Genomic DNA, 26,217 nt, shown 5'->3' on the forward strand with positions numbered 1-26,217 from the left:
TCCTTAATGTCCTAGCATGGGTTCCTAATCACTGCTTTATGTTCATGCCAATATTCCAGGTCACATAAACAAGACACAAGGCAAAGCTTGTTTTTGTGGGCCCTAGCTGATGCCCTGGGGCAGAGGTCAGCAAAAAGCAGCCAGAAGATTAAATCTGGTCTATTTTAGTTTTATAGCCCATGTACTACCAATGGCTTTTAAACGACAGGGAAAAAAAAATATTGCTTGATATGTAATCATGATATAAAATTCAAATTTGCATCCGTAAATAACACAGTTTTATTGGAACACAGACACACTTATCTGTTTACAAGTTATTTATGACTGTCAATGACCACAACAGAGTTGAACAGTCCCAACAGACATTTATGGCCAACACAAAGTAAAATATTTACAACCAGGCTCTTAACAGAAAAAGTACCCCCTGGCCTAGGGTTCTAGATATCCTTGCCTACCTGTTTTTGTCCTGGCCAATTTTCTGACCTCTTGCAATTTATACCACCAGTCCACCACCTGCCCTGTTCTGTTTCTATAGTACTGAAAACTTTCTTTGGGTTGTGCCTCCTATGAAGTGACTTCATTTCAGCAAGGGACAGCCTCCCTTTCTTCTGCTGTTGCTGCCATCTTGTGTTGACATAATATCATTAAGCTAAGAGACCCTAGCAAGATCCCTAAAATGTTAAGGCCTACATGGAACTGCCTTACAGCTCCCCAACACGGGGACATCTGGGCTCATAATAATGACTGAGAAATTTTGAACCATTAAACATAACAGGTGAAGATTGAGGTAAAATTAATAGAAAAAAATGTTCACAGGTTATATTCACCTAGGTAAATTTAGCTCTTCTATCCATTTTGCTTATTCAGAAAAACATTCATAGGAAAAAAAGTAGAAGGAAAAAAACCTAAAATATTAAGAGATTGTTTCTAGTGATTAGATCATAGCAAAAATGTCTTATGTCTTTTTTTCTAAAACAGTGTTTCTTTATTTTAAAAGATTTTCCTATCTAAATAATATATTTTGTAGAGGTTTTGGAAAATACAGAAAACCAAAATGAAGACACTTCAGCTGCCCTTTATCCCACTATCTGAAGATAACAATTCATTCCTATTTTCTCCTATTTCCTCAGTTTTTTTATTCTTGATTTTTAAGGGGGTTGTGATAGCAATTTTGATCATTCATAGTTCATGCAATTTCATATGCTACCTTTTTCACTATAACATTGTGAACTTTTTAAAATATCTTCAAATATTCTATCACTTAAGTTATAAGAAGGAGAAAATAAGATTTTGAATAAGCTTGTGAATCGCTATTCAATTCTGAAAAGAGTTCCATCTTTGCCCATAGAACACAAGAAAGATGGCAGCTCTGATACTCCTGGCAGTCCAAGGCCAGGTGCAGTGGGCCACAGTACAGGCATCTCTAGGGTCAGCAAGGGGATTGGTCTCAGGACATCCCTTCCTTCCTTGGATCCAAAACCTGCAGGTAGTGCAGTTGCCTATATGAAATGACATCTAATCTGATTTAAACATTACACAATATATACATGTATTGAAACATTGCATGGTACTCCCTTGATATGTACAATATTTTATGTTTTTATGTATCAGTTAAAATTAATTGAATAAACAATAAAATGAGATGATGTATCCACTATGCACATATACATATATTTTAATCATCTCTAGATTATGTATAATACCTAACACAATGCAAATGCAATGCAAATGTTGTTATGCTGTATTGCTTAAGGCATAATAACAAAAGAAAACATCTGTACCTGTTCAGTACAAATACAACTATTTTTCCAAATATAAAAATATCAAAGATCTGCATCTGGTTTGATCCATGGGTGTTGAATCATGATACAGATACAGAGGGCCAACTGTATAAAGAGGGAGGGACATGGCCTGGCCTGACTTGTCGATGAAGAGTTAGAATATCTGCAATAATTTTCAAACATCCGAAAATATCCAAAGTGATTTTCATTCCTGTCATGAGCTAACATTAGTTTCCTGATTCCCCAGTAAGTGTTGAACAATCTGTTAGGTCTGGGAAAACAAGTCCCTTCTAACTCAGTCTCATCCTCCGAGGGCTGTTCCCAGGATAAACCCCTTCCTACTCTCTCAGCCCTCACCTCTAATTGATTTTTAAATTTCTGATTCTTTTGTGTAGTTAGACATCATTACCTAGTCTATTAGCAAATTCACTAAACATTACAATGTGTTGCAACCCTTGTATTGATTCACAGTAAATATTCATATGTTCTGTTTTATTTTTATTTAGGCATATCCAGACTTCCTAGGAAAAAAGAAACTTAGATCTCTACAGTTTTTAAGATACAGGATATAGGACAAATAATGATGCTTTGTGCCATCTCACATTTTGTGAGATGTGATGCTTCTCACATTCTGTGCATTGAACTGTAGTATTCCTATGCTGACGGTTAGAACAAGGTACCCATAGGAAAATATTCCAGGTTTCTAACAGTATTAGGTTTTGAGTTCAAGTTCAATCAGCACGGAGCTCTCTGTAATGATGAGGGAGCAGCCTCCTGACTGAAGAGTGGAAGTGGCTCTCTTTCATCTATCAGCCTCGGACGAAATAAAGCGACAAACCAACCAACCAACTGATGTGCAAAAATGGTTCAGTTTTTAAAAACACACCCTAGAACCTTTCTTTCACAGGCAGGTGAGGCCTGCTAGGACTCACCAGAATCAGTCTGGCATATGTAGCCTCGCTTACTGTCGCAGGTGTCGTCCATCCAGGTCCCTGCATCTCTCGATTTGCCTCCAATGATAACAACGCAGTCGGCCTGCACATTCATGGATAAAGAAAAAAATATGAATTAACAACTATTAAAGTTTGTTAATAAGCAAAAAAGATCCCTTGATAGCCTTAACTTTTGAGTTTTAAGGTAGTCTAAATTACAGTATTAGTTTCCAAGTAACTGTATCCACCCTCTGTGCTGATCCTTCACATTTGAACTCTTGCTATCTGATTTTAAAACCAAACAGATTGGGAAATATTTTAGACATAAGCCTGAAAGTTTGTTATCAGAATTTTTATTAATTGCAACTGAAACTTAGGAACCAAAGATACTAGGAGAATACAATATCTTCTCCATATGACTTCTCACTATCCAAAACTAGAAGTAGGAATTTTATGCTTAAGGGAAAATGAATATGATCCATACTTTTTATCACTAACTCAATTTATAAAAGTATTATTTCAGTTTCAGAGCAAATTGCTAGTTCAGCTAGAAAGTTTCACATCTTATTTATAATTTTACTAGAGAGTATGACAGGGTTGGAGATATATTCCATTTGTTTAGTTGTGAATGTGTTTTCACTTTCAAGTTTCCTTAGAATAGTCTAACAATCAAAAGTGAATGAGAAAAGTCTCATGAAAACTGTACCTGCCAGTGATTTTTTAACCTAGCCATTATAATGACTACAGCTTACATTAATAATGTCTGACCCTGGTCTAAGTGCTATGCATGTAATTAATTCCTTTAAACTCACACCCATCCTGTGAGGTAAGTACTATGATTGTGCCAGTTTTTAAGACAAGAGAACTAAGGCACAGGGAAGCTAGAGAGCTTTCCCAAGGTCACACTGCTTAGAGTACTCAGGCTGTAAGCCTACACATTAATGTCAAGTACCACTGCTTCCCAATGAGTGAGAGAGGCAAGGTTCCCTGGGGGCAGTAGGGCTCCCAGGGAAAGGGGTCCTTGTTGATAAAGAGCCACAAAGGAATGGAAGATTAGATGTAATGCCAGGAACTTTTCCCAGTCTACCAGCACGCCAAGGATATAGAGCAGAAAGATGGAAAGAACTTGCATCTGTGGCATTGCTAGTGAGCCATGTATCTCATTTCACCAATTTTAAGATGCACATCTTTTATTTACTAACTTTTCTAAAATAAAAGATGCATGTCATAATCAGTAGCACACCAGAGTTTAACTGGCAGTTATGTTTTTGAGTGGCACATACATCACAGTGAATTTTTCAGTCAATGGTAACTTAGGTATTATACCTTAGATGTAATGAAATACTTGTAATTAGTCTTTCAGACTCTTGACTTTGTGTCATGGAAATGATTCATATTCCTTACTGTTGAAACTGGTTTGGGGTGTGTGTGTGTGTGTGTGGTTTTGTTTGTTTGTGTGTTTTTTGTGGGTCTGTTTTTTTTTTTTTTTTTTCCGTATTTCTGGATTACAACATCAGTCTAGATAAACTCACCATCCCATAGAACTAAGTCACTGGTGCTGGGCCACCTAACCACATGAAAGTGGGTGAGGACATGAAGGCAGTGGCCAGCTTCTGAAAATTTCACCCAAGTACAAGGCTACGGACGACCCCATCAGCTATCCTTAGCTCAACTCTTCAAAGAGTTGGTTTCTGATCATTTAACTTCCACCCCTATCTTCCTTCCATTTCCCCTTCCTTTTTAAACTTAAATATAAGAAAAATGCACACTTAGAGTGTGCATTCTCTTTCACTCTACAAACGTACCGTAACAATATAAAAAAATAGAAATCAGACACACTAAACTCTACACCACAATGAAAATTAACCAGAAATTAGTAACAGCTAGAAAACCCGAAAATACTTAGAAATGAAAGAAAATGTTGTCAATGATAATAAACTGATGATACACAAATTTAATTTTTAAAAAATGTGATTGCAGTTCATCTAAACAAAGCAAAATGACAGAAGTATCACTGTGAAGTAAACCTAGCTTTAACCCATTCCCTGAGCCACAGCTGATGGCAGCCCACACTACCACACGGCCACCATGTCGACCTCCATGCCTCCAGCATCCTTGTACCAAGAGCCTCAACTATCCTGTACTCTTAAATCCTACATTCCAAAGATTCTCCACCCACCCCCATCCACAATCTGAGTTCTTTTCTTCCATTAGCCTGGCTCAGAGTCTCTGCTGTACTCCAAAAATCTTGTTGTTTTAAGTGTAAGCCTTTTAAAGGTAAAAACAAAATCTTACGTTTCTTCACGCTTCTCACAATTCCTAGCATGCTGCTGGACATCAGCAGGGTGACTGTTCTATTATATAAGAATAAAAGTAGTAGAATAAAGAAGCAATAGTCTGGGCTGGGGATATAGCTTAGTTGGTAGAGTGCTTGCCTTGCAAGCATAAGGCCCTGGGTTCAATCCCCAGCACCGCGAAAAAAAAAAAAAGAAGAAGCAGCAATAGTCTTCGGCTAATGTACAAAAACACTTAGCACAATATTTGGCACACACAAAACATCCCGTCCATAGGACCTCAGTCATGATGATGCTGATATGCTGAGGATATCTTTAGAAGCAGTAGTAGCTTCCAGACCTGCACCCCAAATACTACAACAGCTGCAAGGAGAAAGAGGCAGCTGATGGAAAGAAAGTTGAGGACCCTGGGTTCAAGTGTTACTACCAGCAATCCATCTTATCACAGATCCAGTTTTCCTCCTGCTTATGACCACCAATCTCCCAAGGCAAAGTGCTCCCTACCGAACATATACCCCTTCCCTCAAGGCCTGAAACAGTTAAAATCTGTAAGAATGGACCACAGTAAAGAGTACTCTTGTAGACTTTTTTCCATGGGAAGTTAATCAATAATAAGATGACTCTATTGAAGCTGAGAGTGTATAGAGAAGTGATCTGAAAGTCATATTTACATCTTCATAAGAAAGACTGCTTCTTCTTCCACCAGGGTAACCTTTCCCCCAGTTTGTATAATGAACTCCTCGCCCATCCGTCCAAAGGAACGTGTGCTCTGAATTGACATCGTTCAGCCCAGTCCAGGCATTAAAAGTGGAGTCCTTCATAAGATAGGTAAGAAATGCTAAAAGAAAGTTTAACAAAATCATTTTAAAACTCAGAATATGGAAAATATTTTTAATATGTTCATTTTGAAATACAGAGCATGTAAAAAAAATACAGAGCATGTCATTCAAGTCTTTATTATTATTTAAAAGCACTTACGGTGAAAACAAACACATACCTTAGTATCATGTTAGCCACTGAGCTCTGGACTTTGAAAAGTTTCCTATCATAAAAGACTAGGTTTTATCTAGGCTACTGGACACAGTTGTGCAAGCTGCACCCTGCACAAAGCACCAGGGTGAGAGACACAAAGGAGGCTGAAGGTCATCCCATGCCGCACTCTCCATGTTATACACCCTGATCTGGGTTGTGGTTCCCTACCATCCAGAAGAAAGAGGTACATTTTTTTGATTCATAAGAAGTCATCCTATGAATTAGCAGCTCTCCTTATTATGAAAATAAAACACTCCAGTTATAACTACTATAGAAGAGAAGACTCTTAACCCAGAACACTTCCAAAAATTTAAACAAGGAACATTAGTTTCTCAAACTAGCTGTATCTCAGATTACTGAAGCAAAAGAGCTACCCAAGTGGGATTCCTTCTGGATGGCCAACTCCTAGGGGTCAGTGGTCATTTACTGAGTGTGCTTGGACCCAGTGCACATATGATGCTGAAGTGTTCACATTATTGGGTAAGGAGATCTGGAGAAATTCAGATCATGTAGAACAACATGGCATCTTGTTCCTTTATCCCTTCTGTGGCAGAGAGGACGGTGGCAAATACCTAGGATCTACAAAAGGTTTCAATGTACATGTGCCACATTCCCTTTCTTTAGCCCATCCCCATTCCACAGCTGCTTTCTACTACCAGCAACTGTGCCTGAACCTTTGGTTTCTGGGTGGATGAGTGCCTGCCTCAAAGAACAGCATTCTGCGAACATTTATGCTTAATCATGTCTCCTGAATGTAAATTGGAATGAAATAACTAAGTTCTTGGGGTTTCTAACCGAAAATGCACTTGAAGTCTACAGAGGTGCATTGGTCTGTTTACTGAGGAACCAGTAATTCCAAGAAACTGCCACTGTCATATGCTAACTCTTTGCAGAGTGGTAGAGGCAGTAACCAGCTCACCCAGAGACTTACTTTTTTTCTCCATTAACTAAAGGTAAAAAAGCAATAACGAAAAAAGACTTCTTCCAACATGTTTCCAACATGTGAAATAAGAGCATGGGTAGATATTTACTTTGGTTTTATTTTGCTTCATGAATAAGATCCTAACTTTTGCCTATTCCCAACTTGACATGAAATGTGGAAAAGTTCCACCTGCCAATATTCAGCACTGACTTTTTCACTGCCAACAACCACAATAAGAATTCAACAATGTGTGCCTGTTTTGCCAGGAATAATGTTATTTTATCTGAAAATTGTTTCCTTCTGTACATCTCTATTACCCAGGTTCTAATTTTGCTATGCCAGGAATCAGTACTTTGTGGTTAAGAGAGGAAATCAATTATTGTGTTTCTCTGCTGGGTAGCTAAGCCCAAAATATGGAGGCCGGTTAGAGAAATGTGAATGTAATATTCTTGTAATGTGTGCTGTGGTTTGACCCTTTGCTTTGGGTGTCTGGCAAGTTGTTGAACTTGTCAGAGGTTCTCAGTGAACACTTAGTTGGTCTGTTGTACAATTTGTTCTAGAAAAGTACATGACAGCATTTATACAATAAACACAAGGAAAGCACCACACAGGTTTCTAGTTCCTTCTTTCTTATACGTTTGAAAATATGTCATTTTTGGTAGTCAGTGATTTTTGGAAGTCAAAGAATCTCAGAACAAAGAAAATGTAGAGAATATCCAGTCCACATTTTTTTCCTACAACATCCTCATTAATTTATACATATAACAAACATCTAATGAATCTCTTTGCTACAGTAAGTGTGGCTCTATCAAGTGTCCACCTGAGTGCCCCTCAATTTAAGACTTCGTGTCCTTTGGAAACCTCAGCTCCCTCACTAAGCATCTGATCTGATCAGGTCTTGATATTGGAATGGCCTCCTCATTTTGAGTCCAAATCTATAGCCCTGTAACTGCCACTCACTGGTCCTAGATCTTTCTTTGGGGGCTGCTCAGGATAATCCTTCAAACTGTTGAACCTTAGGGTCTTTGATTCATGACTCACTTGCAGTGGTTCCCAACCTCTTTATCATTAGACTGAATCTCCTGCAGTTGGTCAACATCCTTCTTAAAAAGTGAAAATCACAAATCTAACCTAATACCTATCTTAGCAAAATCTGCCCCCAAAAGACCACACAAAGTGGTCAAGCATCTATCTTTGGCGACAGTAGAATGAATTTCACCATCTGCTATAGGGACATGGCAATGTCTCTCCTTTGATGCGCTTCATCACTCTGGTTCATCCTTACATTTGATCAAAAATATTTTTCTATATTTGTTCGAAGTTCACATTTATCAGTTTGATTGTATTATAAGTTATAGGATCATGTGACTAGAAGAGAAGTAAATGGGAAATCAGCAATGTTTCCTTTTAGTCTTGGAACCACTCTTCTCTGGATCTTTGGGAAACAAACTGAAATCCAAACTTCACTTTTACCAGTGAAGTTCCCTGACTCAAGGCTCTCTGAACACCATTTCCTCACTCTCCAAATGGGATAATAATTCCTGCTTCATGGAGTGGCTATGAAAATAGAAAAGTATTCTATGTCAGAAGTCTACCATGATGCCTGCAACTGAGTAAAATCATTCTAAATAAGTGTTGTTATTGTTGTTGTTGTTTCCCCTTACTGGTTTCTACTCTGAAAAACCAAAAAGATACAATCAGCAATCCTATCATCCATGAGCAAACTTACATATTTAAATGCATCAATGACTGGGAAACGGTCTGCATACCTTGCTCTTTTTCATTGCGTATGGATACCAAATTTCCTTTAAATCCTATGCAAGCTTTCCGTGCCTCTTGCCAATTTTTTCTTTCTTCTTCAGCAAATCCAAAGATTTTGAAACACTGAGATGGAAGGAGAAAAACTTAGGTTAATTAAAGATAATAAAGTTTGCTCTGTCCACAGAGTAAATAATCAAAATTATTTTGGCTGGGGTTATAGCTCGGTGGTAGAGCACTGGCTTGCACCTGCAGGGCACTGGGTTTCATCCTCAGCACTACATAAAAATAAACATAAAAATAAAGGTATTGTGTCCATCTACAACTAAAAAATTATATATATATACATATATATGCATATATATAAAAACAGAGCTAAATACAAATTTTCTTAATAACCAAATAGGGATTTAAAAAAATGTTAGCTTTTGACCTACAAAGTTTTACTCTCCCTTGAGATAAAAGATACAATGATTTGGATACCTCAAGCATGTTCTCACTTTCTATTGAGAATTTGTCATAGGAACCTCCACTTATACTTGCCAAAACTTTCCTAAAGTGCTGAGTAGGCAAAAGCTAACTTTGAGCAGAGAGATTTGCATTGTCATGCTCCAGACTGGTCAATGCCAGGACTGCAAATAATTCTCCTAGTACCTTGTTATTGTACAAACTCCAACCTTCTTTACAGCCACCTGGGCTCGGGGGTGTAGTAGGCATAACAGTGGCATTGATGCTGCTGTTGTGTCTTTGGCAAATGAAGGCATTTGGATAGCCACAGTTAATGTCATTCCAAAACCCTGGCAAAGACCAAAGTAGTTAAATTAGACTTACATGTTTATGTTTAAAAACACTTACTCTACTTTAGAAGTGTGTTTATATTATATAAGGATTCTCAAAAATGGTCTAGAATATAATCAAGTGGTTTTTGTACCAGTGACTAGAAGAATCCATGCACTATCCCTTTTGTTATGTCCTTAGACCAATAATAACTCAGCTTTATAGAGAGATTTCTATGAACCAAGCATGTGCTTGGTGTTGCAGATACATTAGCTAATTAATAATCCTTAATAATAATAATCTAATAATATCTAAGCATCTGTACAGTTTTAGATGCATTATCTCATTTAATCTTCACAAAATCAGATTATATTATTATTCCCATTTTAGAGCAATAATATAGAGCTAGAAAAAGAGATAAAGGTGATAGATAAACATTCTGGATATTGACCACATGTAGGATCATGAAAAAAATTTTTTAATTTGGGAATAAATGAGAAAATTGACTATCGTTTATTAGTTTAATGATAAGCATCCTTACACATTTCTCCTTATAAATTGATAGCCATGCCATTAAGATTAGAAATCTCCTTTTCTTGCCTGACTTAAGTGCACACCTGCTACTTTTAGCCTAAGGATGTAGGAAATGACACATAACACCACAAAACAAACTCCAGAAGATTTGTTTATTGTCACCTGAATTTGTATACATGGTTACACAGTTTTCATCCTCATTTGCAAAATTGGGTTCACCTGTGGCCCAAGCTACGTAATTCACTTTACTTCCATCCATCCAACTGGAAAAGAAAATTCAAGCATTTTGCAACAATTCATTCAATAATAGTGGGCTACAACCTAGAGATGGGAAAGGGCAAGTCAATCAAGGGCAGGGAGCACAGGATGCTAAGCAAACAGAAGAAGGAACCAAAAGAGACGGGCAGGAAAATCCCACATGCCCAGGCACTTGGTTGTCCCTTAGCACCATGCCCCTCTGTAGCAACCCTCATGCCTCTGGGTCAAATTCACAAACAATATAAAATTGGATTTAATCTGGCAAAATATCGACTATCTTTGTTTTAGGATATCATCAGTTATTAGTAAATCATCCACTAAAATGTATTATACAGATACGAATAATGGATATTGGTCAGTCTGTCTTCTTTCCCTTCCCTGGAAGAAGCTACCTTTAGACCTGAAGTAGGAGAAGAAATGAAGATCCCAATTACTCTGGAAATTGGCCAGAAGCAGAAATCCCTCCACAGTAGTATTCATGCATGATTCCCACATCACCCATAGAGAGGCAGAGAATACAGAATTTCTCATTAGATTCATTCTTTCAATATTATGTTTCACTCTGGTTATTTGTAAGGTACGTGGGCCAATGCCTGTTTTCCTAAATTATAGAAACCCAAAGATTGTGAGAGCTGGAAGGAAAAGAGATCATCAGATCCTGCCTTCTCATTTTAGAGATGATAAAATAGGTCCTTTAAAAATAAAGGGCTTGAAGTAAAGACTCTTGCTCAAATAAGTTAATAAATGTCCCAGGGAACATATGTGGCTAAGATATTCATGCATAAGCCAGGAGGCCATATCTGTGCTTCAAATTCAGAACATACATTTTAATAAATAAGGAAAGAAATCCCAAAATGGTACTATTTTTCTTCCCTCATGCACAGTTTTTCTTGTTTCTATCCAACAAAAAGCAGAACAATCATTTTTTTGAAAGGAAAGTACTCTGAGCAGTTGAGAGAGTACTCAAAACCCTATAGCTAGGCAGTTAGTAGGAACCAGCAGTCAGAAAAGGATCCTTTGGGTCTAGGAACTATTAGTCCAATGGGACCATGATTTTTAAAATAAATTGAGCATTAATATCCATCTAATTTTCTAGTCCATGATTTACTGATGGCTGAAACAAAGACTGGTGGCATTTGCAGATTAAATTCGATTTTGAGTTGTTTGAGAATTATTAATGTTAAAAATATTTAACAGGGTCATTTATAATTCTTTTTTACTTTCTTAAGGAAGACTTCAGACCAAAAAATACTATATAACTTTTAAAAAAGCATTCAGCAAAGCAAAATGCAAAATAACTCAAAGATATTTATCAGATTACTATCCTAAGCAAAGTTGTTGTAGCTTGATTTACTTACGTAAACTTCTTATCCAAGCTGATCAATAAACCAATAAAATATGGTGTCTGTGCACCATTCCTGTTTACCTGGAAGATGAAATTTTACATAAAATTCAATTCACAACCACATAATAATCAAGTTCTTAAATAAAATCTACATATTAACAAGTCTATATGCAATCTTTTCTAAGGTTCATGAAGAAATATTTTATGTTCTTCATAGTAATAGAAAAAGATATACACACAATGTAGCAACCCACATTTATAAAGGAAATTTCTTAAGTCATTCTCCATAATATCAAATGCCCATAGTAGGTGTTGAAAACACCCTTTAAAACAAAGTAGCTAGAAGAGATTATGCATCAAAGCAAATACTTTTGTATATAGTATATGCATATACATGGATTTATATACATTGTATATATTTAATGCATATTACATATATTTTACATATTGATTTAATACATAATATATAATATAAATATATATAATATTGCATAAATAATGCAGTCAGATTACATACTGATGTAATCAAATGAATTTTTTTTCTTTCAGTATGGATCAACTTATTTTTTGCTATTCTCCCTCTTACTTCCTTTCTTGGAAACAATTAGGGATGCCATGAATATTTTTAAATCAGAAAGATCCTTAGCCAAGCACTCTTAGGAAAAAAATAAACTATACCTTCAGCAATGCCTGACAATTTGGGAACATCCAAGAAAAATTTTTTACATGAATAATCAAGCTGTACTACCTGTTAGCCAGAGATTTGATCCAAATAAGATTTCTGAAAAATTATTAACCAACATATATGACATAAAAATGCTCCAGGAGTGATATATAATAATTTGTTAAGACTTAATATCTTTGAAAATCAGATTAATGAATTCAAAGCCATCAAGTATGAATTCTCATAAAGTCCAAACTAAAAAACGCTTCTGGATTCTGCAATTGCATTGAATATTCAAACTATAAGGTATAACATCCGTCAAGGCCCATAAGGGAGGGAGCTTCCATTATAGCCACCTGAACTTAGGATCTGCAACTTTAGCAGTTTGAAATTCTATCATGGAGCGCCAAGGGTAGACATTATTTGTGTTCATAACAAGTCACTGTTTCTTAAATTAATCATGTTCTTACATATTTCCATAGAAACTTCTTTTCACTTTCACTTTTAATAGAAACAAGATCACCAAAATTCCTCTTGCAGAATGCTCGGGCATTGTCCATGGTTTCCTTCTCTTTGCTAAAATAATACTGGTAGTCTTTGTAAATAACCCATCCATCCTCAGTGACTGGTGGATCTGAAAAAATGGTGAGAAAAGGTAATGAATTTTACTTGAAGAATCTATAACTTTGAGATCCCAGAATAAGCAGAATTTCTATATCAAATACAGATTGTATTGCTTAAGGCCAAATGTCCACCTCTCACCAACCCTACAAAAACTAGGCAGTTTCTCTCCCTAAATTCCATGTGTCATTAGGGGGTAAAAGAATGCCCAGTGTGATCAACAGGATGGCATAGCTGGAAGCAATTATGTAAGCGCACCACGGTGTTCTAGGTCCAGGAAAGTGAGCTATGAGAAGTCAGATTTTATCCCACTCTAAGAAATAACTTTTTATAGATGATCTTAGGTACATCAGGGTAGAATTGGAAAACCAAGGAATTCATATACCAAGAAGACTTCTAAGACTTCTTCCAAATAATGGACTTTTGTGGTTCTATGCTATAGGAGGCTGAGCAAAGTCCCACAAAAATAATCAGATCTTAATTCCTGAAATCTGTGGGTGCTACCTTATAAGAAAAAAATTGTAATTGTGATTAAATTAAGTATTTTTTGAAGGAGAGATCTTCTGGGCAGACCCTCAATGTAACACAAGCCCCCTTATAGAGGGATGGAGAGGGAGATTTGACTATGTAAGGGTAATATGATAACTGAAGCAATATCCTGCATTGCTGGTTTCATGGAAAAAGGACCATATATGACTGGATGCAAGGGAAGCAGCTCTAAAAACTGGTAAAAGCAAGGAATCAGACTCTCCCTTAGTGCCTCTGAAGGGAGTATGATTTTGGCCCATTAAGGCCAATTTCTTCCAGAACCATAAGAGAATAAGCATGTGTTATGTAGTGTGGTGCTGGGGATTGAGCCCAGGCCTTGGGCATGTGAGGCAAGCACTCTACCAACTGAGCTATATCGCCAGCCTAAGTCTGTTGCTTTGAGCCACCAAATTTGAAGTGATCTGTTGCAGCAGTCATTGGCTACATGCTAAAGAAGAGGAAATCTGGGCCCTTTGGTTCATAAACCCATGGGAAGCTGTTCTAACAGGTCTTAGGTTTGTGCATATGAGCCTCTTTCTAGAAAAGAAAATCCAACCCTGCATGAGAGTCTCAAAGATACAAAGAACCCGCTCTCCACCCTCCTTGGATAATTTTTTTCATTGATAAAGGGTAAAGGTGCAGGGAAAGACTACCAATACAGAAATTGGAAAATATAGAAACACCTACTGTCTTGAGGAGCCGGTGTTGGCTCTGGTTTTAACGTCTTTCCTGTAAAACAAGATAAAAAATAGATATAAAATGTGCTTGAACTTCTGTGATCACAGATCCTTCTATTTCCATGGGTCAATAGTGCTAAAATCTTTATTGTTCTCCACCTACCCCCTCCACTGTCCAACTCACTTATGTTGAGAGGATGAAAATGAAGGAAAAAGAATTATTAATTAAAATTTAAATAAATTGGGTACAATAATGGTCACCAGAAATTGGAAGATAGTTTCTAGGCACATGTGGTAACTTAAAGGAAAGAAAAGAGCACAAGTTTTAAAATCAGGAAGGCCAGCTTCAAATATAAGCCTCGATTTAATGTATTTATTTTGTTAACTGCTAAAAGGGATTAACGGTATGTGTAAATAGATGGGGTAAAATATGTGAGTTATTGGTATGCAGTAGGTACTCAATAGGTATTAGGTTTCCAGTGAGATATCTTATAGTTAGCTGTGAAATCACTTTCAATTTCATTATTCAAATGTAAACTATTTATGTATAAAATATGAATATATTTTCTCAAAGAATCTTATTAAATATATGTTTTATTAAAATTTAAATTAATTATTTTTCTTTCTGAGGAGTTAATAATGTATCTGAATTTTCTTGGAATCTGATAAAAGGACTCAGGCTACCCACCTTTTGAGTTAATGTATTTAACATCTAGAACAGTAGAACAGAGTTGTTTTACTAATAATACAAAAAGGATACTAGTCATTGGCATCCAGGACACCTTTTTAGAAACGTGGTCCCTTGGTTCATCTGTTCCAAAACTTTGAAAGCACTGTCTAAGCAGAAGGAATAAGGAAGCTAAGCAGCCAGGGAGCAGGGGCTTGAGGTGCCCTAGCTGCTGACTGGGGCAGTTGCTATGATTTCCCAACAGCAGAGGGCGATGTGGTTCCATTTATCTATTAAACAAAGATTTTTGGTTCAAGGGTATGTTTGCGTGTTTGTTGTGTTAACATCAGAACCTGGATCTCTGACCTCAGTGTTTGACTTGGATGTGTGGAACTTTCTGAGTCACCTTATAACACGGTTTGTCTAATGGCATCAGGGACCTCCAAAAGGTGCTTGAACTTAATGTCAAATATTGAGGTGAGAAATCAACACTTAAACTATGCAGACCTGGAACAGCTTTAACGTATTTGATGACTGGTGTCAAAGGTTAGAGGTGAAAACCAAACAAGAAATTTCATTGCCCTTTTATTACTCTGCTTCACAGTGCAGGTCACCCACCCACTCCTGCTACTGTAGAACTGGGCCAGAATCAGAACTGCTTATGGGAAGTTTTGGAGGATGTGACTCTTGTCCTGGACTTTTGATCTTGTGTTCCTTTGGAACATTTATCTGTGCATGATGACTTCATTCTTATCCTGTGAAGTGACAGTCCCTGACAGTTCCTTTATTCTGTAGTTTGTTTAGTTCCACTAATAAAGAGAGGACTCAGGGGTGTCGGAAGATTCGTGATCCAATCTCAGAGAAAGAGAAGGGCCGTTGATCATACCTTTTTGTATTTGGCAGATCCAGTTGTTAAGATGTTCACAGTTAATATCATTCCAGGACATACCAGGCTCACCCTTCAGCTCACCACAGTACTCAACATTTTGATAATTATTAGGTTCTCCATAAGCCCAGTTTTCATATGAAACCTGTATTAGAAACATTACATTCGATCTTAGCCCAAAGACCAAGAAGCGGTGCTATATTAGAAACAAGATTGCAACTATTAACAATCTGTTGTCAGGCCAATGTCAATCATCTGTCCAAATAGAACAAAGAAATGTTTGCATTTGTCATCCACTTATTTATTTTTTCACCAGAGCTTTGACTTGAAAGTGGTTTATGAACATGAATGAGAAAGAAATAGCTTTTATTACATGGAAACTTTTGAAGTTGACTAAAGTAGGAAATTGATTATTATGACATTTTCTTTGCTCTCTTTAAATAGAATGGATCCAAGGGCTACAAGAGTGGGATTTATACATAGGAAAAACTTAGCAAAAAAGTTCCACTTCTGGGTATGAGAAGCTACTAAAACTACTCTTAAAAGATAATATTTCAGTGAGTTGTTGGAAACTTTCTGTTCGTTAGATGGGTAGGATAAAGAAATATAATTAATTCTTCTTACAAAGAAAAATACCTATAAAATGTTAGCAAACAAACCTACCAAACTTTGCCAAAATGAGCAGTGGAAATCAACAGAAGTCCTACATTTAGGTACTCTACAGAGTTTTCATTGTGATCAGAGCCCACAGAATTTTGGACTAAGCACTATGATCTTTTTTCCAGAGATACGAATATAAAATCCAGATATCCATGAAGCCACCAAATAAACCATTCTAAGTACCTTGAAAAATTGCTGGTGGGTTACAAGAAGAGAAGAACTGAAGTGATACAAAATAATTTCCTGTAACAACTAGGATGGCTAAATATTGCCAGCAAGTGCCACAACATTTTATTTCCCCAATTCTGAGAATGGAGAAATCGGATAAACCCTAATGGAAAAGTAAAAAGTTGTGCCCAATTCTGCTATCTAGAAGAGGCTATATAACACTCAGTCTTGAAGAATTTTAACTACTTGCACACCAATTTTGTATAGAATGAAGATATTTTATATGAACTAGTGCAGTGAGTTTCTATTTTTTTTTTCCATCCAGTAAACCACATTATTGCTTTGGGTTAACAGGAGAACTGTTTACCCAAGAGCAGGCTACTGGTCCTCAAAATGTGTTTATTTTGCATAAAATATTGTATCTAGCCATCACAGTAGCCTGTCTTACTGAAAATTTTAATTAAGTCAAAGGATAACATCAAAGTAAATACGTGAATGGATTAAAAATTATGTATTAAATTAAATTACTCACAGGAGAACCATCACTCCAGGTGAATCCCTCTGAAGGACTTCCGTAAGTCAATCCCAGCCAAAACAGTTCATGGTAGTGCCCACTACCCCTAACAAAACATAAAGAAAACATGCTATTTCAAGAAACAAGTTCAATAACCTCTAAGACTTACCAGATTTGAAAGTTACCTCCAAAATATAAATTAGTTAGTAAACGAGTTAAAAGATTTAACAACTAAAATCAAGTATTGTAGAATAGATATATGTTTTGGTACAACCTAGAAATATAACGAAAATGGCCCACTGAGAAGAAATCCTTGCAAAGCAATGAACATTGGTAATTTATTCATTCATTTGATAAATGTGTATTGAGTGTTTCCTAGTTGGTGGAGAAATTGATGACTGAATTTAAACTTCTAAAATTAAAGGAATTTGAACTAAAAGTAGATCAACCAGTGCCGGTGGATTTGGGACATGAAGCAGGTGTTTAAAGTAACATCCTGACCCAACAATTTCAGAAATGTAAGCATTTTGTCAACATCATTAACATGAAATACAAACAGGTAAAAGAAAAGGCACTTACGTTATTAATCGCCATATTATTTGCTGCTCCTCTTTATTATTGATGCTAGCTAGCTCTCCACCCAGAGCTCGACAGAAATCTCGAGATTCAAACCATGTCTTCTTCTCATGTTTTCCTTTTGCAAACAGCTAAAGATATGATTTCAGAAACCATTTTACACTGCATAGCTTGCCAAATCAAAAGAAGTAATCATCTGCTTTTGATGAGATGTCATGTATAGAAAAGCAAAACATTGTAATATCCCCAAACAATATAATTCTCTTCATGTAAAATCAACTTATGAGTGAATGCTTGGGTAAGAAAACTTGGGGGGTGATATTTTTGAGAAAGCCTTAGAAAATAAAAGCATTTTATTAGATAAAATTATTTCATTAGATTAGACTCATAGAAGCATATGGATTATGTACATAGCTCATTGTGGAGGAAAGAGGTAGTTTGGTTAAAAGTGAAAAGAGGACTAGAGATGCAAAAAAAATAAATAAATTTTTGGTGCAGAAAAAAGCAAACATATAAGGAAAACCTTAAGGAAAATGACCTCCCTAAAATTGTGCCCTAGAGTGTTACCCTGTTTAGCTTCAATGGTGAATAACCTCACAATCTTCCAACATGTGGTTGATAGTGTCCTTATTTCCTCCAACTTGCACATTTTAATAACTAGTGGAGCACAAGGCAAAGACGGACACTTATCTGGCAGAAAGCAGTTACAAGGTAAACTTCATTTAGTGACTGTCATAATTTAGGGACTATTTCCTATTCTCCAGGGGACTGCAAATAGAAGCTATGAAATGGAATCCACAGTGACCTTCTGGGATGGACCTACCAGTATGTAACAGAACAGGAGTTCATCGTAGCCACTGACTTTTATAATTTTCATTCATTGTTCATGAACATCGCCTGGCAGGCTATGGGAAAAGGGATTTGCTTTTAATGGACTCTGGCTACCTAGGTTGTCATCAAGAAATGTGAGAAAAACTTCACCTTGACCTGAATTTGACTTGAGCAAGTTTTCACATCAGTAGCTTCCAAGACTTCCAAGTCTCCAGTGAGCACTTTCCCTGAGGTAGACTCCGATACCAGATTTTATTTTCTTAAATAAATTTACTATTAGCTGAAAATTATCAGTTCCCACATGTTAATACTTACAAAGGTGGTTTATGTATTTCCAAATAACTACTAACTCCAACCCTGTTTAAAACTTCATCATTTCTCGTGAAGCACGTATACTGATCTGTTGAACAGCAATCTGAATATTGTTTAGTGGAATTCCTAGTTCATTTCCCAGCTCTGGATAATTCTGTTGCTTATCTTAAAAAAAAAAAAAAAAAAAAATCTGCAACAAATCTCCTCAGCCTACCACCCTCAGGCAAAGGGCTCTATGTGCAAGGAAACTGGCCTTTATGTAGTGAAGCAAAATTTACAGAGATAACAATAAAATACCTAGTCAGCTTTGGGTTAGTCCTCAAATAATCCAGTCTCTTCTGTCTTGGCTCAATATATTCCCTTCTACGTAAAGTAACTTTTAACCCTAACAAGTCTACCTGGATTGAACAACTCATTGATCTCTATTGCTACTGAGGCAGGAAGGTAGACCATGCATACGCAGATAGGATAAGGCCCCAGAGAAAGGAAGGAGGGAATGAGAACTTGTTATCAGGCCTGGAGAACATCCTGTCACTGCCCTTGACAGCTTCAACCACAGTGACTCTTCCTTAACTACCCCTACCCCTACTCCTAGCAATGGCCAACTACCAAACCTCTAAAGCACTACACTCTTGTGCCAACAAACCCTCGCGCCATCTTTATGTAAATAAAGGCTTGAAAACTACTCTCTCTGGATTTGTTGGAAAAGACAAAATAGAATTGACTGGTCCCTCTCTGAATCCTATACCCAACCAATCACCTCTAGGGACAGATGGAGACCATAAAAACCTCTAGACAACAAATCTGTTGGCAACCCTCTCTTGGAATCTCTCTCTCTTCGAGAGCTCTGCTTACTTTCTATTGCTGTAATAAATCCTGTAACTTTGCTCTCACCCTTGTGTCCATGGATTTTATTCCTCTGATCTGCAAGACAATCCACCCATCCATGCTCCATGGTACACTACTAGTGGGAGTGACCAGCTCAACTCCCCACATCCTTTCTTCAATTAGAGACACTGCACAACTTCATTCTGAAACAGGTTTTTTTGTTTGGTTTTGTTTTGTAATGCTCAGATGGACCCCCAGGCCTCACATATGCTACGCAAGGGCTCTACCACTGAGCCATGTCTCTAGGCCTGACAGACATTCTTCATCAGTCTCGCTGAAGAGTCTTGTAAGGCATGTCATGACCATATGCCATCAAAGAGGTCATGACCGCAGGACGATAATATTAAGCAGTAGATACATTTCTGTATTTGTCTAAATGTGATTTTTTTTCTAGAAAGGATGTGACATATGAGAAAGAGAGAGATGGGGGGAAGGGGGGTAGCTCCAAATTCTTAATTCATTGAGTTTTATTTGTTTCTGTTTTTGTTTCTATTTCTGTTTGACTGACTGTTTATTCTGGTGAACTTGACGGTATCAAGAAGAAATAGATGGTCCAACCTCGGAATGTGCAGAATAAGAGTAGATACTGAGCTGATATTTAAAGGGCACTGAAAGGCCATGTGCCCCCACCCCTCCATGCCCTCATCCTCCATTAGTATGTCCATCAGGGATGAAATCAGAAAAATGAAGTATTTTCTCTTGAATACTTCCATGGCACTATTGGAGATTAGTTTGCTAATTAAGTTAGCTGAGGCTCCAAGAGCAGGCAAAAATGAGATGCAGTAGGATAGCAGGAGGGGGAACAAAATTTCTTATCAAGATGAAAAAAATTATGAGCTCACAATAGGATCAGAAAACCTGGATGAACAGAGAAAACAGAGAGGGCGTGATAATAGCAAGGCGGGCAAGGAAAGACTTCTGCGAGTTACATTTGTGTTGTTGGCTGTGTTTGTTGGTCTAAACAGGCCACCAGCACTCACCCAATTGATGCCCAGATTCTCTCTAGATCAATAAAATTAGAATATAATTTCTAGGGTGTATGCTTTTTTTTTTTTTTTTTTTTTTTTTTTTTTTTCTCTGCACGTTTGTCTAATTCCTTAGGTGATTCTTTGGGCTGATGGATATTTCCGATTATTAGCTTAGTAACTGATGCTTACCTTGAAGCACAAGCTTGTTTTACTGGTGGTACCCCAATCCTCCGGACACTTGGGCTCGGGAGTTGTCGTGGGCTCTGGTGGCCGAGTTACTCCTTCTGCCCAGTGCTTGCACACAAATTTTGCCTTTTCATCACATTTGAGAACATCCCATAAACCCCCTGCAAGTCCAGTTCTCATGGCAACACATCCCGCCTTTCGCCCTGCATTAAACACAGAAAGCAGAATTCAGTCACAGGTGCCGACTGCAGGCCTGCCATGCACACAGCAGCCCGTTCCAGGCGGAGGGTGAGGATGTGCGCTCAGATCTGCACGCAGGGACGCGGGACAGGAGAGCAGTACAGCAGCATTTGGCAGGAAGCATCTCTGGCCTTTTATTTACATGGTCTGTATCCAACTGAATTATGATTTTAATCATAGAAAGTTTTTATAACATTTTGAATTTCTAACATCTGGCAGGGCACCTCACACATAATCATACCGTGATACATTTTAGTGTGATCAGATGTGCCATAATGACAAAGTAATAGGTTAGTGCTCCTTCCTTCCTTCCTTCCTTCCTTCCTTCCTCCCTCCCTCCCTCCCTCCCTCCCTCCCTCCCTTCCTTCCTTCCTTCCTTCCTTCTTGTAAGCCTGGCTGCCCGTTTGCCTTTCTTCTTTAGTTCTTTAAGAACTTTTCCTCCCCTTGGGTCCTTGGAGGTCTCCCAGGGCTAAAGTGGTTTACAGACTTCAAAATGAGACACTCCTGAGGATGAAGATTTCAGGTAAGTTACTCAACTACTCTGAACTTGATTCTTCATCTTAAAACGCAAGCACAGGGCCTTGCTGACAGAGTTGTGACAAATGTCAACTTCAAGAAGTACTTAAAATAAAACAATGAATATGTTAGGGGGAAGGACGAAGAAAGGGGTCACTTGTGGAGAGGGCATTAGACATATCATCAAAGAAAGTCCCTAGGGCTTAGGACAGTGAATCACAGAGAACCTTATTGACACAAACATCTGGAAAACGGGAACTGGTATGTCAAATCTCCCTGGTGGTAGTTAATTGTAACCTCTTAAGGGAATGATGGTTTCAAGATCATACCACACCCACGCCTTGTGATGAGTTTCTCAGGACCCTCCAAAGGTTACTGGTTGAGAGTTATACAAAGGGTCCCAAACCACTTAAGGGAAGAATGTGAAACTAAAGGAACCCCAAACTCAAGAGAAAAAAAAAAAAAAAGAAAAACAGATTCTCTAGGAGCCACCTGGTTCCTATACTGTATGTAACACTCATTTCTACCTACACTCTGTGCAACTCCGTGCAAATTCTTCCTTCAGGATTTTAAAAACTGGTGGCTACAGACTCCCGTGGCCACTTTGGCTCCACAGGCAGATCTCCTCTGCAACAAGCTCAATGGTTTATAATTCTGTTTCTTAGATGTGGTTATTTCCAAATACTAATTAACTAAGAGCTTTGAAATCATCCTAATTTCTTGTTGTTCCAATGAGTTAATATTTTTATTCGTGATATTTTAAAGGACATTTATGGGCTTAGATGTAATTCTCATAATTCTAAGAAGGTGTATTTTTTCCAGAATATTTTCTCTTAAATACCTGATGTCCTGACACTCCAAGAGTATTCTCTGACTCCCACAATAATCCCCTCCCCTTTTCAGTCCTGAGTTGAAACCTGATTACTCTGGAATACATGAGAACTGGACCCCCAGAATCGGGTCACCATAGCATGAGGGGAACAGCCCGGCAGTTCTTGCCTGTTCTTCTCAAAGCAGTACATTGTACCACTGTTCCCAGCTACAGTTTGATTTGTTTTTATTCCCCTGAAAGACATTCCTGGATTAATCTTGCAAAATCTTACTGCTGAATGAGCAAAAGAGGCAAAGTAAAGCCAAAGAGTAAAAATGACCATTTCGACCATTCTTTTTTTAAATACACATTCAGTTCTTAAAATCCTACCCAGTAACTTTAAGAATGAGCCACCATCTGATTATTTTTCATAAAGTTCAATAATTTAATAATTATACAAGAATCATGCCATTCAGATTGTGGATCTGCTTTTCTTATTAGAATCTGAGAATACAAATTAAAATAACTCCAGGAGTTTAGGGTGTATTATTAGATCATGTAGTAGATACACACACTTGGACTATTGTTTTCTTTTTTAGCTTCTGACTCAGGAACATGAAATAGTTTCTATAAAGTCTGTTGAATATGCTGTGTTTTGTCAAATAAGATAGGATAGATAGATAATAAAATAGGCAGTTGAGGAAATGGCCCTCATAAAGACTTCTGTAAATGGAAAGGCCACTTCATGAGATTAAACTGTAAAAGCATGACAAACATTCCAGCTAACTCCTTTCTTCCCAGGCTGCTACAAGGGGAAGATGGAATAGGCCTGAGTGAAGGCTACAAACTCAAGGGTGAACCAATAGCCTTGGCACTTTTCCAATACCTAATTAGCACAGATTTTGACCTATTGCATTGTTACATCTCCAATGCCTGATCAGCACAGACACTGAGCAATGTCCTTAGTTATATAAAATGCCAGTAGTTATATAAAAACCCCTAGACTAGCACACTTAAGTGGCAACCCCAAATGGGTCCCCTTTGAGGGAATTCTGTCTCTCTTTTTCTCACTTGAATAAATCCTACTCTTTTACACTCAAAGGGTTAAACATAATCACATATTCAAGATATTAGAATAATGAATTCCACATAAGCAGTGTTCTTCACCCCACCACTCAAGAACAATAATATTTCTCTTTATAGTTGCACCAAAAGTTGTATATCCATTTAATAAAGATTTAGGTTTTCAGAAAGTTCACTATTCAGAACATTTATGACCACTTAGGATTTCATAAGTGTTTTTCAAATAAACCAGTACCGAATGAACCAGCAATTTCTCTCTTCCTTTTTTCCCCCTTAGAACACTGAAAACTCATGGAGATTTAAAAAAGAAAAAGAAAAAACAAAAAGAGAGAAATATAAACAGTTACTGAAAGCACAATAAATTTCCATAGTCTACTTGGAAAGGTTCAGAGAGAAGTAACCAGTTTGATCTGATGGATTCCTAGAATGAACAGATCCCTACAAAAAGGTAGTGCACATACCTGGCATGTCTGAATTCCAGTGGGTGAACTGCACCTCCTCCTCCACTGTCCACTGAAAGGTCCCTTTGTTTTGTATATCTGAAAGTCCTATCCAAAAATATTTTTCTGGCCTCAATCCAACCAAACTAGTCAGGAATGCTTGTTCATATCTTTAAAATAAAAATTAATATTCAACTAATCTTTAGAAACATTTACATAATTTTTTTAATCTTATCAACATGAAAACTATCTCAGTTCTATGTTTGAGCTATGATTTAGTTGGTAATGCAATCATATTGTATTATAAAATTTTATAAAAATTTCCACTAAAGTAATGCAAGTTTATAAAGGAAAAATGTAGAACTGAGTAAATAAAATCATTAAAATATACTGAAGTCATTTCTAATACCCCTCCTCAAAATACAAAGGATCTATATTAATTTTTTTAAAAATTCTTTAAACAATCATTTCACTTCTTAAATAGGCCAAACACTCCACTCCATTCTTGATTAAGCAAGCAGAAGGATAGTAACATTATCAAAGATGTTGCAAATGCAATAATCTATGTGGATTTCTCCCTCAATTTCATCCTAATGTCTCAACTCTGAAACAGAAAATTTTCAAGAAATAGAAGCAAAAATTCAGTCTCTGCAGAGAGCTGGGGGCAGATTCATGAATTCTAACACTTTGCCTTTGCGTCCTCATCCTGGAATTGACTACATCGGATAACAATGCAATTTGTTTGACAAAGCAACCAAAGTTTGTTTTAATTGACAGATGGTAACACAGACAGAAATCTCTCCAACAAGAGAAAGTTTTCAGAATGGACAGAGAAGTAGATGACTTCAAAGAGAGCAGAGAATGAATGTGGAGAGATATAGCAATAACAGAACATTATTTGACCATAGTCTGAATGATTTCATGCACCAAATCAGACAAACAAAAGTTCCAAATGCAACTTATTTTTCTTAAATATCTGAAAACCAAATTTAACAAGTTAGTGGGCTCCTGAATATAAATGTCACTGAAAACACAGAAAAACTAATGTGAAATACAGTGAAATCTTGTACATAGTTCTTCAATAGACCAACAAATCAATGATCAGTGCAGATCAGAACTGTCCCTGGGGTACTTAAAGATAGGCACTTTATCTCCCCTGTCAGAAGATGAAAAGTGTTCTGATTTTCAGATGTTTGCATCATGAGTGTGCAGTGATGTATTAGCATTTAACTATACATGAGAGGAAGATATACGTTGAAATACAGTTGTTTTATAAAGACTATAAATATTATGACATTCATTTTTACCACTGAGCTACATCCCCAGTCTTCTATTTTTTATTTTGAGACAGGTTCTTACTAAGTTGCTTTGGGCCTTGCTAAGTTGCTGAGGTTGATCTCAAACTTGTGATCCTCCTGCCACTGCCGCCAGCCTATGAAAAGATTTTTAATATCAACAATATCCCCTAGACTTTTTATTGAGTTGGCTTTGAAAGACCAATAAATATAATTTATTTTTATAATATCTACTAATACTTGATTATTTTTGCCTCTTGACTACAAAAAATAATATTTTTAAGTTTCTTTTCATTTTCTTGGGTGCCCAATGCAAGGCTTTACAGAGAATTAAGTGAAGAATGAATAAGTAAATCTGAAAGATGGATCGTATCTTAGAGGTTAAAAGTTATATAAAATCTCTATAACCATTTGATTTTCTTGACCTGTAAGCCTATTAATGAAGTTAAAAAAAAAAAAATGAAAGGATGGAAAGACTAAAAAAATTATTCTCTGTGATACTTTGAGATAGATAGATAAATAGATAAATAAGAAATAGATAAATAGATAGGATTTTGTCCTCAACTCCAGGCTCATAATTCTGACATATCTTGTTTTATAGTAAGTCATAATACTGTCTCATTCTAGAGGGGTCCTGCCCTATGCCGGGAGAGAGGGATTCTGCAGAGGAGCCAAGAGGAATGTGAACAGCAGGTCTTTCTGAGTTTCCCCAGCCAGTCCATTAGAAATCATGTCTAGCCAAGGAAGTCTGGATTAAAAGCACAAAAGGACAGGGTTCAGAGAGCTTCCAGACCACTGGACACATGGAGGTTCCTGGAGGGTAGTATAATCAGAAGGGCTTGGAAGTTCTGTGCACCTTCTCCCACACCATACCCTGTGCATCTCTTTATTTATATCCTTCACAATAAACCAGGAAATGTGAGTAAGTGTTTCCCTGAGTTCCCTGAGCTGCTCAAGCAAATTAATTGAACATAAAGAAGAGGCTGTAGGAAGTCCTACACAGTCAGTCAGAAGCACAGGTAAAACACCTGGGACTTGTGAGTGGCGTTTGAA

The 26,217-nt window shown here is 37.1% G+C and overlaps 1 protein-coding gene across 2 annotated transcripts in view; it reads right to left on the reverse strand.

Moving 5' to 3' along the window:
- MRC1 (mannose receptor C-type 1) overlaps window positions 1-26,217 on the reverse strand; it is a 118,839-nt gene that overhangs the window by 46,813 nt on the left and 45,809 nt on the right. For both annotated transcript variants that reach the window (XM_079108167.1, XM_079108166.1), the window contains exons 11-23: window positions 23,891-24,039; window positions 20,783-20,982; window positions 17,598-17,725; window positions 17,037-17,124; window positions 15,677-15,821; window positions 14,134-14,175; window positions 12,768-12,931; window positions 11,647-11,714; window positions 10,193-10,293; window positions 9,374-9,516; window positions 8,731-8,845; window positions 5,679-5,845; window positions 2,714-2,816 (exon numbers count right to left, since the gene is read on the reverse strand). In XM_079108167.1, the coding sequence (XP_078964293.1) occupies window positions 2,714-2,816; window positions 5,679-5,845; window positions 8,731-8,845; window positions 9,374-9,516; window positions 10,193-10,293; window positions 11,647-11,714; window positions 12,768-12,931; window positions 14,134-14,175; window positions 15,677-15,821; window positions 17,037-17,124; window positions 17,598-17,725; window positions 20,783-20,982; window positions 23,891-24,039 (1,613 nt within the window). The remainder of the gene's footprint in view (window positions 1-2,713; window positions 2,817-5,678; window positions 5,846-8,730; window positions 8,846-9,373; window positions 9,517-10,192; window positions 10,294-11,646; window positions 11,715-12,767; window positions 12,932-14,133; window positions 14,176-15,676; window positions 15,822-17,036; window positions 17,125-17,597; window positions 17,726-20,782; window positions 20,983-23,890; window positions 24,040-26,217) is intronic.

The sequence above is a fragment of the Sciurus vulgaris genome (assembly GCF_902686455.1).
Source record: "Sciurus vulgaris genome assembly, chromosome: 12".
Lineage (NCBI taxonomy): Eukaryota > Metazoa > Chordata > Mammalia > Rodentia > Sciuridae > Sciurus > Sciurus vulgaris.